The sequence below is a fragment of the Globicephala melas genome, chromosome 1 (genome assembly GCF_963455315.2).
Source record: "Globicephala melas chromosome 1, mGloMel1.2, whole genome shotgun sequence".
NCBI lineage: Eukaryota > Metazoa > Chordata > Mammalia > Artiodactyla > Delphinidae > Globicephala > Globicephala melas.
Genome location: NC_083314.1, coordinates 61558093 through 61571710, shown reverse-complemented (window position 1 = coordinate 61571710; position 13618 = coordinate 61558093). Strand labels below are relative to the sequence as shown.

General features: G+C 38.6%; 1 protein-coding gene across 5 annotated transcripts in view; it reads left to right on the top strand.

The window, feature by feature from the left end:
- Positions 1 to 8829, top strand: part of POU2F1 (POU class 2 homeobox 1) — a 179688-nt gene extending 170859 nt beyond the window's left edge. For all 5 annotated transcript variants that reach the window (XM_060296871.1, XM_030875579.2, XM_060296882.1 and 2 more), the window contains 3 exons: positions 4221 to 4566; positions 5336 to 5424; positions 8208 to 8829. In XM_060296871.1, the coding sequence (XP_060152854.1) occupies positions 4221 to 4566; positions 5336 to 5424; positions 8208 to 8515 (743 nt within the window). In that variant the 3' untranslated portion in view covers positions 8516 to 8829. The remainder of the gene's footprint in view (positions 1 to 4220; positions 4567 to 5335; positions 5425 to 8207) is intronic.
- The last annotated feature ends 4789 nt before the right edge of the window (positions 8830 to 13618 follow it).

Genomic DNA, 13618 nt, shown 5'->3' with positions numbered 1-13618 from the left:
GTATGTATGAATCTGCCAAACATATAGGACCCAACACAGCATCAATAGCTCAGTGATATAAATTGGTCTGATAGATTTAGAACTGAATAATGAAACTATGATTAATAATATCCACAAAGATGTAATTGTACTTTGGAACAGCAGCAGTCAAGAGGGAATCATCTTATTTATATTTTTGAGAGGGACAGAAAAAGGAGTAAATCCTCCCTTTTCACTTAACAGTAAGAAAGATATGTTTACCTGATTAATTCAGAGACCACATAACCCTTTTGTGTAGCATGATAGGAGGTGGGAAAAGTAGAGTCAGTACTGAAATAGATGGTGTCTAATTTTCTCCCAGCTCTGCAATATGTGAAAGAAACATTTCCTTAGCAGTTAAAATGAGAGATGAATTCTAGGTATTCTTAGTATAGACCAGAAGAAGGCTTCAAAATAGATTTTAAAAGAACAAAACTGCCTGAATTTTTAATACAACTATTATGAGAGAAGAGAATCTTCTACGCCTTAGCGTTAGATTTTATCACAAAGAAGATTCTTTTACATAGATCTTTTTTCCAATATGCTTATAGGTTTGAAATACTTATTTTGATTGGTCTAGTTCTTCTTTCATCTCTGAAGTCTTTTATACCTCATAGAAGTATTATATTGAAAATTTATAGATGTTTTTGGTCTTTATCAGTTCTCTATCTTGAGAAAATACCACTTAGGTTCTGCTCTACACATATATGTGGTTGATTATATCCTAGAACATAGTGACTTTCGCTAAATGAAGTTCCAGCTAGTTTAGGCAACCGGTTTTTTTGTATGTAGCATTTACTGATTACTGAAGTAAGAGGGCCTGTTCTGTACTTTGATGATGTTAGATAGCATCAAAATTACAGCTCATTGGGAATAGTTGGCATCTTCTTTATCTATCCTATGCCTTATCAGTTATTTCTGCTTTAGGCAAAGGGACTTGATATTCTTTTTTTTTTTTTTTTGCGGTACGCGGGCCTCTCACCGTTGTGACCTCTCCCGTTGCGGAGCACAGGTTCCGCGGCCATGGCTCACGGGCCCAGCCATTTCACGGCATGTGGGATCTTCCTGGACCGGGGCACGAACCCCTGTCCCGTGAATTGGCAAGCGGACTCTCAACCATTGTGCCACCAGGGAAGCCCGACTTGATATTCTTTAAGTAGCACTAGGCCTAACTTCTAGAGATATTTTAGACCTGTGCCATACAATATGGTAAGCACTAGCCTCATGGCTTTTATACATGTAAGATGTGGCTAGTTCAAATTGAGATTTCCTTTTCAAAGCTTAGTATGAAAAAAACTCATTAAATTTTTAAAATGTTGATTTTATGTTGAAATATATTTGGAATATACTGGGTTAAATAGAGCATAATATTAAAACTAATTTCACCTCTTTCTTTTTACTATTTTCAATGGGACTACTAGAAAATTTAATTACATATGTACTGTATTTCTGTTGGACAATATTCATCTATAATAGTAAACCATTTCAGTGAATGTGTTTTAGCTGTCAGTGATATTTTTAATGTCAGTTAGTTATTTGTATTCAAATGTTTGTTCTCCTTACAACAAAAAGAAATTTTGGCATTTTGATTTTTTTTTAGGCCTCTCAAAGAACAATTTTCTAGATCTTCATTTTTCATACTAAATTTTATGAGAATCATAATATCATTGTATGTTTTTGTTTCCTCAAATAAGAAAATGTTGGGAATTCTCTGGTGGTCCAGTGGTTAGGACTTGGTGCTTTCACTGCTGGGGCCCCGGATTCAATCCCTGATTGGGGAACTAAGATCCCGCAAGGTGTGTGGCACGGCCAAAAAAAAAAGAAGAAGAAAATGTTTACCACAATAGACTTTTTGAGAGCTGATTTTCATTACCCAATAGCCACTTAAATTTTTTAATGCAAAGAAGGCATCTGACCCTTAGAATGGGAGAAGGTATTTGCAAACGAATCAACGGACAAAGGATTAATCTCCAAAATATATAAACAGCACATGCAGCTCAATATTAAAAAAACAAATAACCCAATCCAAAAATGGGCAGAAGACCTAAACAGACATTTCTCCAAAGGAGATATACAGATGGCCAAGAAGCACATGAAAAGCTGCTCAACATCACTAATTATTAGAGAAATGCAAATCAAAATTACAATGAGGTACCACCTCACACCAGTTAGAATGGGCATCATCAGAAAATCTACAAACAACAAATGCTGGAGAGGGTGTGGAGAAAAGGGAACCCTCTTGCACTGTTGGTGGGAATGTAAATTGATACAGCCGCTAGGGAGAAGAGTATGGAGGTTCCTTAAAAAACTAAAAATAGAATTACCATATGATCCAGCAGTCCCACTACTGGGCATATACCCAGAGAAAACCATAATTCAAAAAGACACATGCACCTCAATGTTCATTGCAGCACTATTTACAATAGCCAGGTCATGGAAGCAACCTAAATGCCCATTGACAGATGAATGGGTAAAGAAGATGTGGTACATATATACAATGGAATATTACTTAGCCATAAAAAGGAATGAAATTGGGTCATTTGTTGAGACGTAGATGGATCTAGAGACTGTCATACAGAGTGAAGTAAGTCAGAAAGAGAAAAACAAATATCGTATATTAATGCATATATGTGGAACCTAGAAAAATGGTAGAGATGAACCGGTTTGCAGGGCAGAAATTGAGACACAGATGTAGAGAACAAACGTAGGAACACCAAGGGGGGAAAGCAGCGGCGGGGGTGGGGTGGGGTGTGATGAATTGGGCGATTGGGATTGACATGTACACACTGATGTGTATAAAATTGATGACTAATAAGAACCTGCTGTATAAAAAAAATTAGAGAAAACCTATTTATTAGGTTTATAGACATGTGTGCAATTAAAAAAAAAAACACTACTGTTACCTTGGAAAAAAAAAGACTATACATTTTCCTGTAAGCACAGGTTTAGTCACATCCAAGTTTGGTATGTAATAGTTTTATTATCATTCAGTTCAAATTATTTTCTAACTCCAATTGTCATTTGTTTTTTGGGGGGTTACTTAGAAGTAGTGTATTTCATAACTTCTAGTTACTTTTTTGTTACTGATTTGTAGCTTAACTGCAAGTCAAGAAACACAGTTTGTATAATTTTAATACTTTGAAATTTGTTAAAATTTGCCTTATAGCACAGTATGGTCAGTTTTAAAAATGTTCCAAGCGTGCTTGAAAATAATTTGTAATTTAAAGTTTTGGAGTATAGTGACTATATATCTGCGTGTTGAATCAAATTTGCTGCTCACGTTATTTAAGTTTTTTATATCCTTACTAATTTTTTTGGGGGGGTGGTCTACTGGTTCTGAAAGAGTTATCCTCTATCAGTGAATGACAGCAGTATGTTAAATCTCCTATTATGATAGTGAATTTGTCTATTTTTTCCTTGTAGCTCTGTTGCTCTATATAATTTGAAGTTAAGTACATACAAATTTAAAACTTCCTGGTAAATTGGTCTTGTTGATATGAAGTGCCCTTTTTTATTTCTAGTAATGCTTTTGCTTTCAAGTCTACTGTATCTGTTATTATATAATTTCCTTTTAGTTTATATTTGCACAGTATATCTTTTCCAGTTTTACTTTCAACCTTTTGTACCATTATGTTTTGTTTTTTAATAAACTTTTAAAAATTAAAAAAAAAGGCATCTGGACATATGCCTTTAGTTATTTTCATACTGTTTCTGTACATGTTATTGACACTTATTTGAGAAAAATGTGTAACTTTTAATTTTTCTTGATTTCATTGCTTTGTTTTGATTTTTCTATAGAGACTACTAAGGAGATTTCTGAATGAAAATGCTTTTCAGAAGCTTGGATTTTTTTGCTTGTACATTTCTTCCCCCGAGCAGTTGTGTTCTGTAGTTAGAGCTTCTGTGTTTTTTTAATTTTTAATAGGAAATTGGAAATGGAAAGCTGTGTTCCCTGTTTGTTTTATGGTTACTTTATTGCTCTTGCCTCTTAAAGTAGGTTCATGGCTTTGGTTCTTAAAATGTTTGTTTTTGTGGTTAATTTCCCTAGAAACACTAAACTCGGTTAATAAAAAAGGACATGTTTAGAGGTTACTGGATGGTAAATTAATTATTCAGTTGATTCTAGATTATGGTTGAATAAAGCAGCCATTCTTCCAAAAACATTTACAGAAGGTCACTTTCTAATATGATTCCCTTTTCAGGCACTACAGACACCACCTCCAACAACACCGCAGCCGTGATTTCCACAGCGCCTCCAGCTTCCTCAGCAGTCACTTCCCCTTCTCTGAGTCCCTCCCCCTCTGCCTCAGCCTCCACCTCTGAGGCATCCAGTGCCAGTGAGACCAGCACAACACACACCACCTCCACTCCTTTGTCCTCTCCTCTTGGGACCAGCCAGGTGATGGTGACAGCATCAGGGTTGCAGACAGCAGCAGCTGCTGCCCTCCAAGGAGCTGCACAGTTGCCAGCAAATGCCAGTCTTGCTGCCATGGCTGCGGCTGCAGGACTAAACCCAGGCCTGATGGCACCCTCACAGTTTGCAGCTGGGTAAGGTGCTTTCCCATCTTGTTTACATCTGAGAAACAGCTAGGAGGTCATCCCTGGAGTAACTTATAGCGAATACTTTTTCATCACTATCTTAAGTGCAAAAAAAGACAAAAAACAAAAACAAAAAATCCTTTAAAGCCATAATCTCTTTGAAATGGGTTGCTCTATAGTAGTAGCACAAGGATTTTGATTATGGTTGGAATTAAGTTTCTTAACACTCTGGAAGGACAGTAGTCATACCTTTATTTCTAGATGAAGATACAGAACACCAGGCCACTGATTATACCTGAGTGATGGGACCAGGAAGAAAGCCCAGGATTCCTGACTCTTTATTCTTATGCTTTCTCCATTAATCTCTGAACTGTCTGCTTTCTAATTCTCAAACATAAATAAGAGATACAGTCATAGGATTCCTAATTTTATATTACCATGAAACAAATAAGAATTACTTCGTAAATATATTCCTTTCTCTGGCATTTTTTCCCTTTTGTTTTGGAAAAAAGGAGAATGAAGTAATTCAAAGAGTCAAAATGACTGCAAGTTTTACATTCTGTGTGGACCATAACCTCGTTTTGCTTTGTACAAGTGAGCGTCAAGGAAAGCAGTAACTTGGAAGTACTAACCACACCATGTAAGAGTGTAAAGAGAGTAACATATTTCCATATACTTCCCCAGTTGTATTTTCCTTTTTCTTATCCATTTGAGTATGTTGTCAAACTGACACAGGCATCTACATTGTAATAAAGTGACTGTTCTTTTGTACTTTCAGAGGTGCCTTACTCAGTCTCAATCCAGGGACCCTGGGTGGTGCTCTCAGCCCAGCTCTGATGAGCAACAGTACACTGGCAACTATTCAAGGTGAGTAGAATTTTTTTCCTTACTTAGCCTTCTTTTTTTTTTTTTTTTTTTTAATGGTGGAAGTCTGCTTTGCTAGAGGTGAAAGTGATGGGAAGAGATAGTTGAATTGATAATGCTCGCTAACCTGAGGACCAAGAATGTGTCCTTGTAAACAGCTTTGTAAGAGAAATATAGGTGTCGGTCTGTAAGAACAGGAAATATACTTAGTTTGGTGTATTAAGAAACCAGGACTGAGACTTCCCTGGCAGGCCAGCGGTTACGACTCCGAGCTTCCACTATAGGGGGTGCGGGTGTCCTATCCCTGGTCAGGGAACTAAGATCCCACATGCTGCATGGTGTGGCCAAAAAGAAAGAAAGAAAGAAAGAAAGAAAGAAAGAAAGAAACAAGGACTTTAATGCTGATATTTATCTTCTTATGTAAATAGACTTGGAGGCAGAATTTCCTCCTCCATTTATCTAAATAGTCATCCAAGACCCATCCCCAGGCAAACTTGACCAAGAAAAATTCTCCAGTCCCCACCCCCGCCCCTAAGAGAGCCTTATACAAGAAGGCCCTATAACGAATTAACATTGGAGCACATTGTGCAGACTTAAGGAGTACTTTTAATTCTTGTTAGGTTCTTCCCTTTGTATATCCCCATCATTATAGAGCATATATTCTCTTGGATTTTAATGTCTCTTTTCCAAGCCCAGATGGGTCCCTTTTGGCCTTAGCATGCTATCCAGTCTAAAATGAGTCTAAATCCACTCATTCTATGTATTGAAGGGTTTGATTTGTTTAACGTCTGAGCTTTGTGTTTGAAGATGCTTGCTGTTACGTGATTCAAGGAAACACTGAGATATCACTATATTGATCTGAGAAATTTTTCTTAAAATAATTTGGGCTTAAATGAGAGTTCTTGGGGCCAAAAATAAGCTGTTAGCGAACTTCAATTAAGATTAGTGTTTCGATGAAAAATAAATAAATAAAAGAAGAAATTAATTAAGAAATGAAAAAAAATAAATAAATTAAGAAATGAAAAAAAAAAAGATTAGTGTTTCGGCCTTCCCTGGTAGCGCAGTGGCTGAGAGTCTGCCTGCTGATGCAGGGGTCACGGGTTCATGCCCCGGTCCGGGAAGATCCCACATGCCGCGGAGCGGCTGGGCCCGTGAGCCATGGCCACTGAGTCTGCGTGTCCGGAGCCTGTGCTTCGCAACAGGAGAGGCCACACAGTGAGAGGCCTGCGTACCGCAAAAAAAAAAAAAAAAAAATTAGTGTTTCATGGATGATATCTCTACAGTATACTGTAGACAATATTAGTTCCAGACAAATCTAAAACATGACCTAGATTACCTTACATTATATTGACTTTCTCATTGACTAAATCATATGTGAAATTGATGGTTAGATCTGTAAAGCTTTTATTATAAAAGGATTTCTTTTTGGAGTAAGATTTGTGATAAATCACGTTTTCTCTTGCATTTCGGTGTACCTCTGTAGTGATACTAAAAAGGCAAGATGCCTTCCATAGGGCATAACTGAGTACAGAACAGGTACTCTCTGGGAAGATCTAGAACTGGACTGTGACCCTAAGCCTGGAATCTCAGAAAACGTCAAGCTGCACCAAGACTCACTGTTCTGTACTCTTTGTGTCATCATGTTCAAAGTCAAGGACATTCCCTCAGCTCCTCTCTCTTTCTTTATATATTATGTAAGAAATCAATCATTTTTAATGCCACTAGGAAATACATGTGCCTCAAATATACATGTGAGGATGTGGTTATATGAGTGAGGGGATTGTGGGGGGTTGTCAGATACAGGAAAAGATATTAGAGTGCCCAATTATTTTAATGAAAATTTTGATGATGAAGGAGAAGCAACAGCATCACAGAAAAATTCTTACATATTAAAGCAAGTCCTAAGCTTAGAACCCACCTGCATCAGTATAGCTCTGCTTTCCTCCTACAGAGACTCATCATTCTCCTTTGTGCAGGTCATAGAAATGAAATGTTTTGAAGTAAGAAATGAATCACACCTTATACTTTATTTGTTAATATATAACTTATTTTAGAACTAAAGTCTTTTCGAAAGACAGTTTTTATCTTGTATATCACACTATGAAGTACTCAAATTTATCAGTAATGCCAGTTGGTTTGATAAAAGCTAACTATATTTTAACGCCTTAATCTCTGTAGCTAGTTTGTTTTTTGAATGGAGGTAATCTAAAGGCAGTGATCTTCATTAAAAACAAAATTATTGGATTTAACAAATATTTCTAGGTAGATGGAATAAAGTTGAGATTTCAAGATAGAAACGTGACTCTTTGATTCTCCTCTCACCTATCCTGATCATGCGCATTAAATTAGAGTTTTCAGGGGGCTTCCCTGGTGGCGCAGTGGTTGGGGGTCCGCCTGCCGATGCGGGGGGCGCGGGTTCATGCCCCTGTCCGGGAGGATCCCGCGTGCCGCGGAGCGGCTGGGCCCGTGGGCCACGGCCGCTGGGCCTGCGCATCCAGAGCCTGTGCTCCACGGCGGGAGGGGCCGCAGCGGTGAGGGGCCCGCGTACCGCAGGAAAAAAAAAAAAAAATTAGAGTTTTCAGCCCTTTAGGCTCTTTCAAAATTATAAATAAACTTTAGTTGGTGACAATATAGTGCTGTAATTAAGGGTAAAAAACTCAGTTAAGGGATGCGCTTTCTCCATCTGGGTTGTGGGAAAACTCAGTACATTTGATGTGTTGTTTGGCTTCTCTGGGATGATGCTAACATTCTCCTTCCTGCCTGTTTTGCGGGGGGTTTGTCTGTAGCTCTTGCTTCTGGTGGCTCTCTTCCAATAACGTCACTGGATGCAACTGGGAACCTGGTATTTGCCAATGCGGGAGGAGCCCCCAACATCGTGACTGCCCCTCTGTTCCTGAACCCTCAGAACCTCTCTCTGCTCACCAGCAACCCAGTTAGCTTGGTCTCTGCCGCTGCAGCCTCTGCAGGGAATACTGGACCTGTAGCCAGCCTCCATGCCACCTCCACCTCAGCTGAGCCCCTCCAGACCTCTCTCTTCACAGCGGCCTCTGCCAGCGGGGCTGCCTCCACCACCACCGCCTCCAAGGCACAGTGAGCTGGGATGAGTGACGCCGCCAGCCCCCTTCTTCACTCCGAATGCAACTGGCTGCCAGCCTGGCTGAGACTGAAACACGTGATGGGCTTCCTCTTGCCGTGTTGCAAGGGCAAGGGAGAGGAGGGAGAGAAGAAAAAACACATGCCGGAAAAAAAAGATGGAAATGGGACAACATTTGCCTAATTTTGTAATAAAACACTGTCTTTTCAGGATTGCTTCATGGATTGGAGAACTTTCTAACCAAAAATTTAAAAAAAAAAAAAAAAAAAAGGCAGAAACAAAAAATCAAAAACAAACAAACAAAAAAATAAGTGAAAGGACTACTTATCATTTCCAGCAGTCATGATGACGAGTTAAGGTGGGTTACCAATTCCAATATAGGAAGGGGATTTCTTGTTTGTCTAAATTTCTTTTTTCTTAAAAAAAAAATCATTTTTATGGGTCTGTTGTACAGGCCATTAAGTCATAACAAGGTGTTTATAATCGTATCAATTGTGTTGGGGGTTCCTTTCTTAACTGGTACAATTTAGGCAGGCCTGTATTACTGTATCTCTATTGTTATTGTTGTTGTTGTTGTTATTGTTTTTTATATATATATATAGTTTGGACATGTTTATCTCTTGCTCCTGGATCCTATTTCAGTGAGCTCCCACACTGTGGGGCGGGAGGGTTTTAGGGTAAGGGGGACTTAACGTTCTTAATTGCGGGGAATGTTCTTGCTGGTTTCCTTATCCTTGATGACTCTTACAGAGGTGCTAGAAAATTATTTTCTTTTGCCACTTATGCAAGAGGCTTGGTGCAGAAGCTGAAGGCAGTGTGTGCAAACACTCCCACTCCACACACGCCCCCTCCCCCCCATCAGGTGGTGCCTTTGGAGCACTTTTGCGTAGGAAGGAATTCCTGCTGAACTGTAGCTCTCACTCACCCCAAATCATTGAATGACCTGAGGCCCAGATCCTGTGGTGCAACAGTGCTGCTTTCTGCTACTTTCAACAGGAATGGCTGTACATGTTGCAGGGCAGGATTTGGTTCCGAAGAGCAAAGACTACTGCAGACACCTAACTTGGTGGTTCTCCTGACTTCTTATCTCCTGAAATGCTCTACTGTTGGTGTGTTTGTTTGTTTTTTCCATTTTGTGGAAGTTTTTCATCCAAACTTCCTTTAACTTACTTGGCAAAGAACAAAATAACTTACTGAAATTGGGAAACTTTTCCCTTCTTTTGTTTTCTGAAGGAACTCTACTAGACTGTTTTCCATTGGTTATAGATCACCGAAAGAGGTGTGATGAGAAGAGTCTGAGGTTAGCTACAGACTTTCACCAGATGGCTTATCAATTCCTCTAACCCTGACGCTCTCCTTGGTTCTCTGACTAGAGAAGGCACTCATTAGCCGGGCATGGGATCTGTAGAACCTCTGAAAGACTTTGAGCAGGAACTTTGCACACACCTCAAGTGTCTCCTTGGTTTGTTAGTGATGCTCCTGCTAGGTAGGTCTAAATGGCAATACACGTCTCTGTTCATTGTAGAAGGCGATTAGCTTCCGTAATTGTTTTCAGGGTATTTCTAGACGATGTAAATGAGCCCATGAAAAGGAAGTGTTTATGGAAGTAGATGAAGAGGAATGAGGGTAACTTGGAAATTAGATTTCCCTTTTTGTCAGTGTTCTGTTATTATAGTATCTGTATCCAAAAAGTTCCCAAAAGACTGGATCACTGCAGTGCAGCTCATCTGAGCTCCCTTCTTATTGGAGTGAAAGGTTCCCATCTGGTGTTTGTGGGTGCTTGCATACATCTCCAGTGGTCCTATGACTGCACTTTTTCCCCGTTTCGAGCTGGGGGCTGAGAGAGAGCTTACAGGTAATTTTTCTTCTGCATGCTCTGCTTATATCCACAAGGGAGCTTGGATTCTGTGTATTTGTCTCTTCACAATGTTGGGAAAGGCAGTGATTCAGACACAATGTGCATTTTTGTTTGTGATCATCCAAGTGGGAGACAGGCATATTAATATTAAAAGACCAGAAATGTTTTAGTTCCCTTGTTAATTTTTCTTCTATTCCTTCTGTCTTCCCATTTTATTTCACAAAGTATTTAATTAACTACCCTTCACCTTCCTAAAATCCCTCCAAAATCAATGAACTGCAAGCAGGGAAACTAACAAATGTCCATCCACCGTTTTTGTGTGTGGTATGTTTTTTTTAATGTTGTTTTTTTGACTAAGCTTGAACCAAAGTCAATTTTTAGCAAGCTGCTGTACTAATGGACTAGTTTATATCGTGCAGTTCAGACACATTGAGGAGATAGATGCTACTGACAATTTCTTTTTTCATTTGTCTTTATTAATTTTATATAAAAGTTGCTGCTTGTTTTAACCTTTTGTGTTGGTAAGTTGTAATATCCTCTGGGCAGACATTAACTTGATTTTTTAAGTAGTTTATTTAGTTTGGTGTGTAAATAGAATGGCAGTGTCAGTTACTAATTTTTCTCCTCTTCATCCCACTATTTCTCTGATGTAGTTGAATTTAATCTTTTATCCTGATTTGACATCTCTAATTTTAGTCTGTGCAAATGATTTTAGGGCTGTCAGTAATACTGTAGCTGCCCGTAATGATGAGTCCCTCCCTTGGGAGTGGTAAGTTAGGAGGAAGGATTCAGGGAGGGAAGTGCTGATACCCACCATACTGGATTAGAGGTTGTGGCATTAATTTCCCAAAATCGCTACCAAAGGAAGTGTTGAAACCCAAGGGACTCAAGCCCAATGGATTAAGAGGAAGAGCAAGGAAAGGCTGTGTTTGTTTGTTCTCCTGTGTGGTTCACAAATGCTCCCTCTCCCAAATAAGATTCACCAAGAGACTTCGATATTAAAAAAGAAGATACTAAGCTTTAAATGTCAGTACAATGGTCTTCTCTTCCCTGCCCTGTCTATATTCTCGAGTTAATTCGGGATAGGGGGATTCTGCCTCTGTGTATGTGGGGTTGTGGATCACTTTATGAAGATAAAATTTAAACCAGCATAAAAACCTGTGTTTAAAAGAAGAAATAAATCCTTAGACAAAGGTAACTTTTAGAATTTTTCTGTTTTTTTCTCTTATTTAAAAACAAGTTGTGAAATGAAAGGTACATTTACACATGTACACATGAAACACTAAAACGGCTTGTTGATGGGTGTTTAACTTAAAATTGACTCCCCATCATCATCATCCCTAGATAGTCTACTGATCATATTGTGTCATGACTCAGCCTTTAGTCCTTTTTTACTTTATATCATCTTTTTTATCATCTCAAGAAATGCTTTTTGAATTGAATGAATCTCCTAAGCTAAGGTACTCAGACTTAACTTTTAGTCACCTTATATGGGAGAGTCTGGAAATTAAGAAGAACCATTTGACCAAAAAGAGATGTTAGAGATGTTTGGTAGCGTTTCTGCATTTCTAAGAGGGAGGGCCAGATAGGTCATCACAGTTAATTGTGTCATTCTTCTTTTTTTCCCCTTAATGTTTATGCAAGTTTTATTTTATCCCTGAATTTGGTTAACACATATTAAGCCAAAGACTAACTCTAAATGCATTTATAGCGATACTATATTTGCCCATGGTAATGGGCCCTCCCTAGGGAGTGGTGAATGTAATTGTTTGAATCCTGCTTATCACAGCGGGGCAATTTGGTTGTGAACTTTATTTGTACCCTGTATAAATCTAAAGGACAGCAGAAAGACCTGGAAAAGGGCTTCTCAGAGGAACAGTAGTATTGTTCCTGATTTAAGAAATATGTTGAGTGCTATGTTAGTTTAAATGTTTCTGAAGTTACATAGGCAGCTTTTTAGAATTAAAAAAATTGTTCCTGTCCATTCATTACCTGATATAAAACACACTTGCTTTTATTTATTTGGTAAGAAAGATCAATACCATCCTAATTTACTCAGCTTATTATTGAGGAATGGAACCAAAGGAATCCAACTTTCGTTTTGTGTAGGACCATACTGATTTGTACTTCATGGTAGCATTATTAGAAATTAGCGTTTTTTTACAAGGGCAAATAATATTAATTAAAAGATTTTTAGTGAGATTATCTTGCCAGTTTGTTCTACACAGTTCATTCATTGTTGGGGAGAAAAGCACAATTGTACCGTACCTCTTTTTTACATTATTTTGTTCTATTATCCCTCATTTATTTGGGAAGGTGGGAGGAAACCTTGTCTATTTCAGAAGCACAGATACTTGCTTGACACAATATTTAAGTTCAGCCCAATCTTTATCATTAAATTTTCTATTTAAAAATTGCTGGGAGAGCTGGATACATTTGAAAATGTAGGAAATTAATGTAGATTTTTAAAGTTGTAAATCCTGTTAGTCAACATTGCAGTTAGTGTATAATAAACACTTGGCTTACAAAAGAAGCTCTTTGTTGTTCATAGTCTAAAGTTGTTCCCAAACCATGTCATCCTCACAAAACTTTCTTTACCAAGAAAAAAGTGAAATCGTTACGGTAGGAAGAAAAGAGAGAGAGTGGACACAGGGAGCAGTCAGCAAGCCCTGAGCGTCAGGGCTGCCCGTGAGCGCACGGCGTGGGGCGGCACCTGGTTCACACTTCCTGCCGGCAGTCTGCTGTGGCCTTGGACCCACAGGGGCCCCCCAAAAGTCAGTCTGCGATCTGAGAACCCTCCGTTAAGGGGCCTCAACAATTAATTATGAGAGTTGGTCCAATACTTTCTCCTTAATCGGCATGTAAAATTGATAAATTTAAAGTTTATTCGTTCAGACCGTGTTTATTGGAGCTGAAAATGTTAAAAAGACCATCAATACTAATGGAGAAAAAGACTCAAAACTTGACATTTAAAATTACTCAAACGGGCAAGAATTGATGAATTCATTTGATCATAACCATTATGAGTTCATTTTTGTATGTGTGTGTGAAAAGCATTTAGTTTAATCACAGCCCTGGCCATCTACTTGCATAGATGGTGCACACAGTACAAATGTGAACTTGGACAGAAATAGGATAAGTAAACTGCTTTCATCATTAAAGGCTGATACTAATCCTGTTCTGCCTCATTCTTTTCTTCATCTAAAGAGATTCAATGGGACACGCCTGAAATTTTCAGTAAGGTA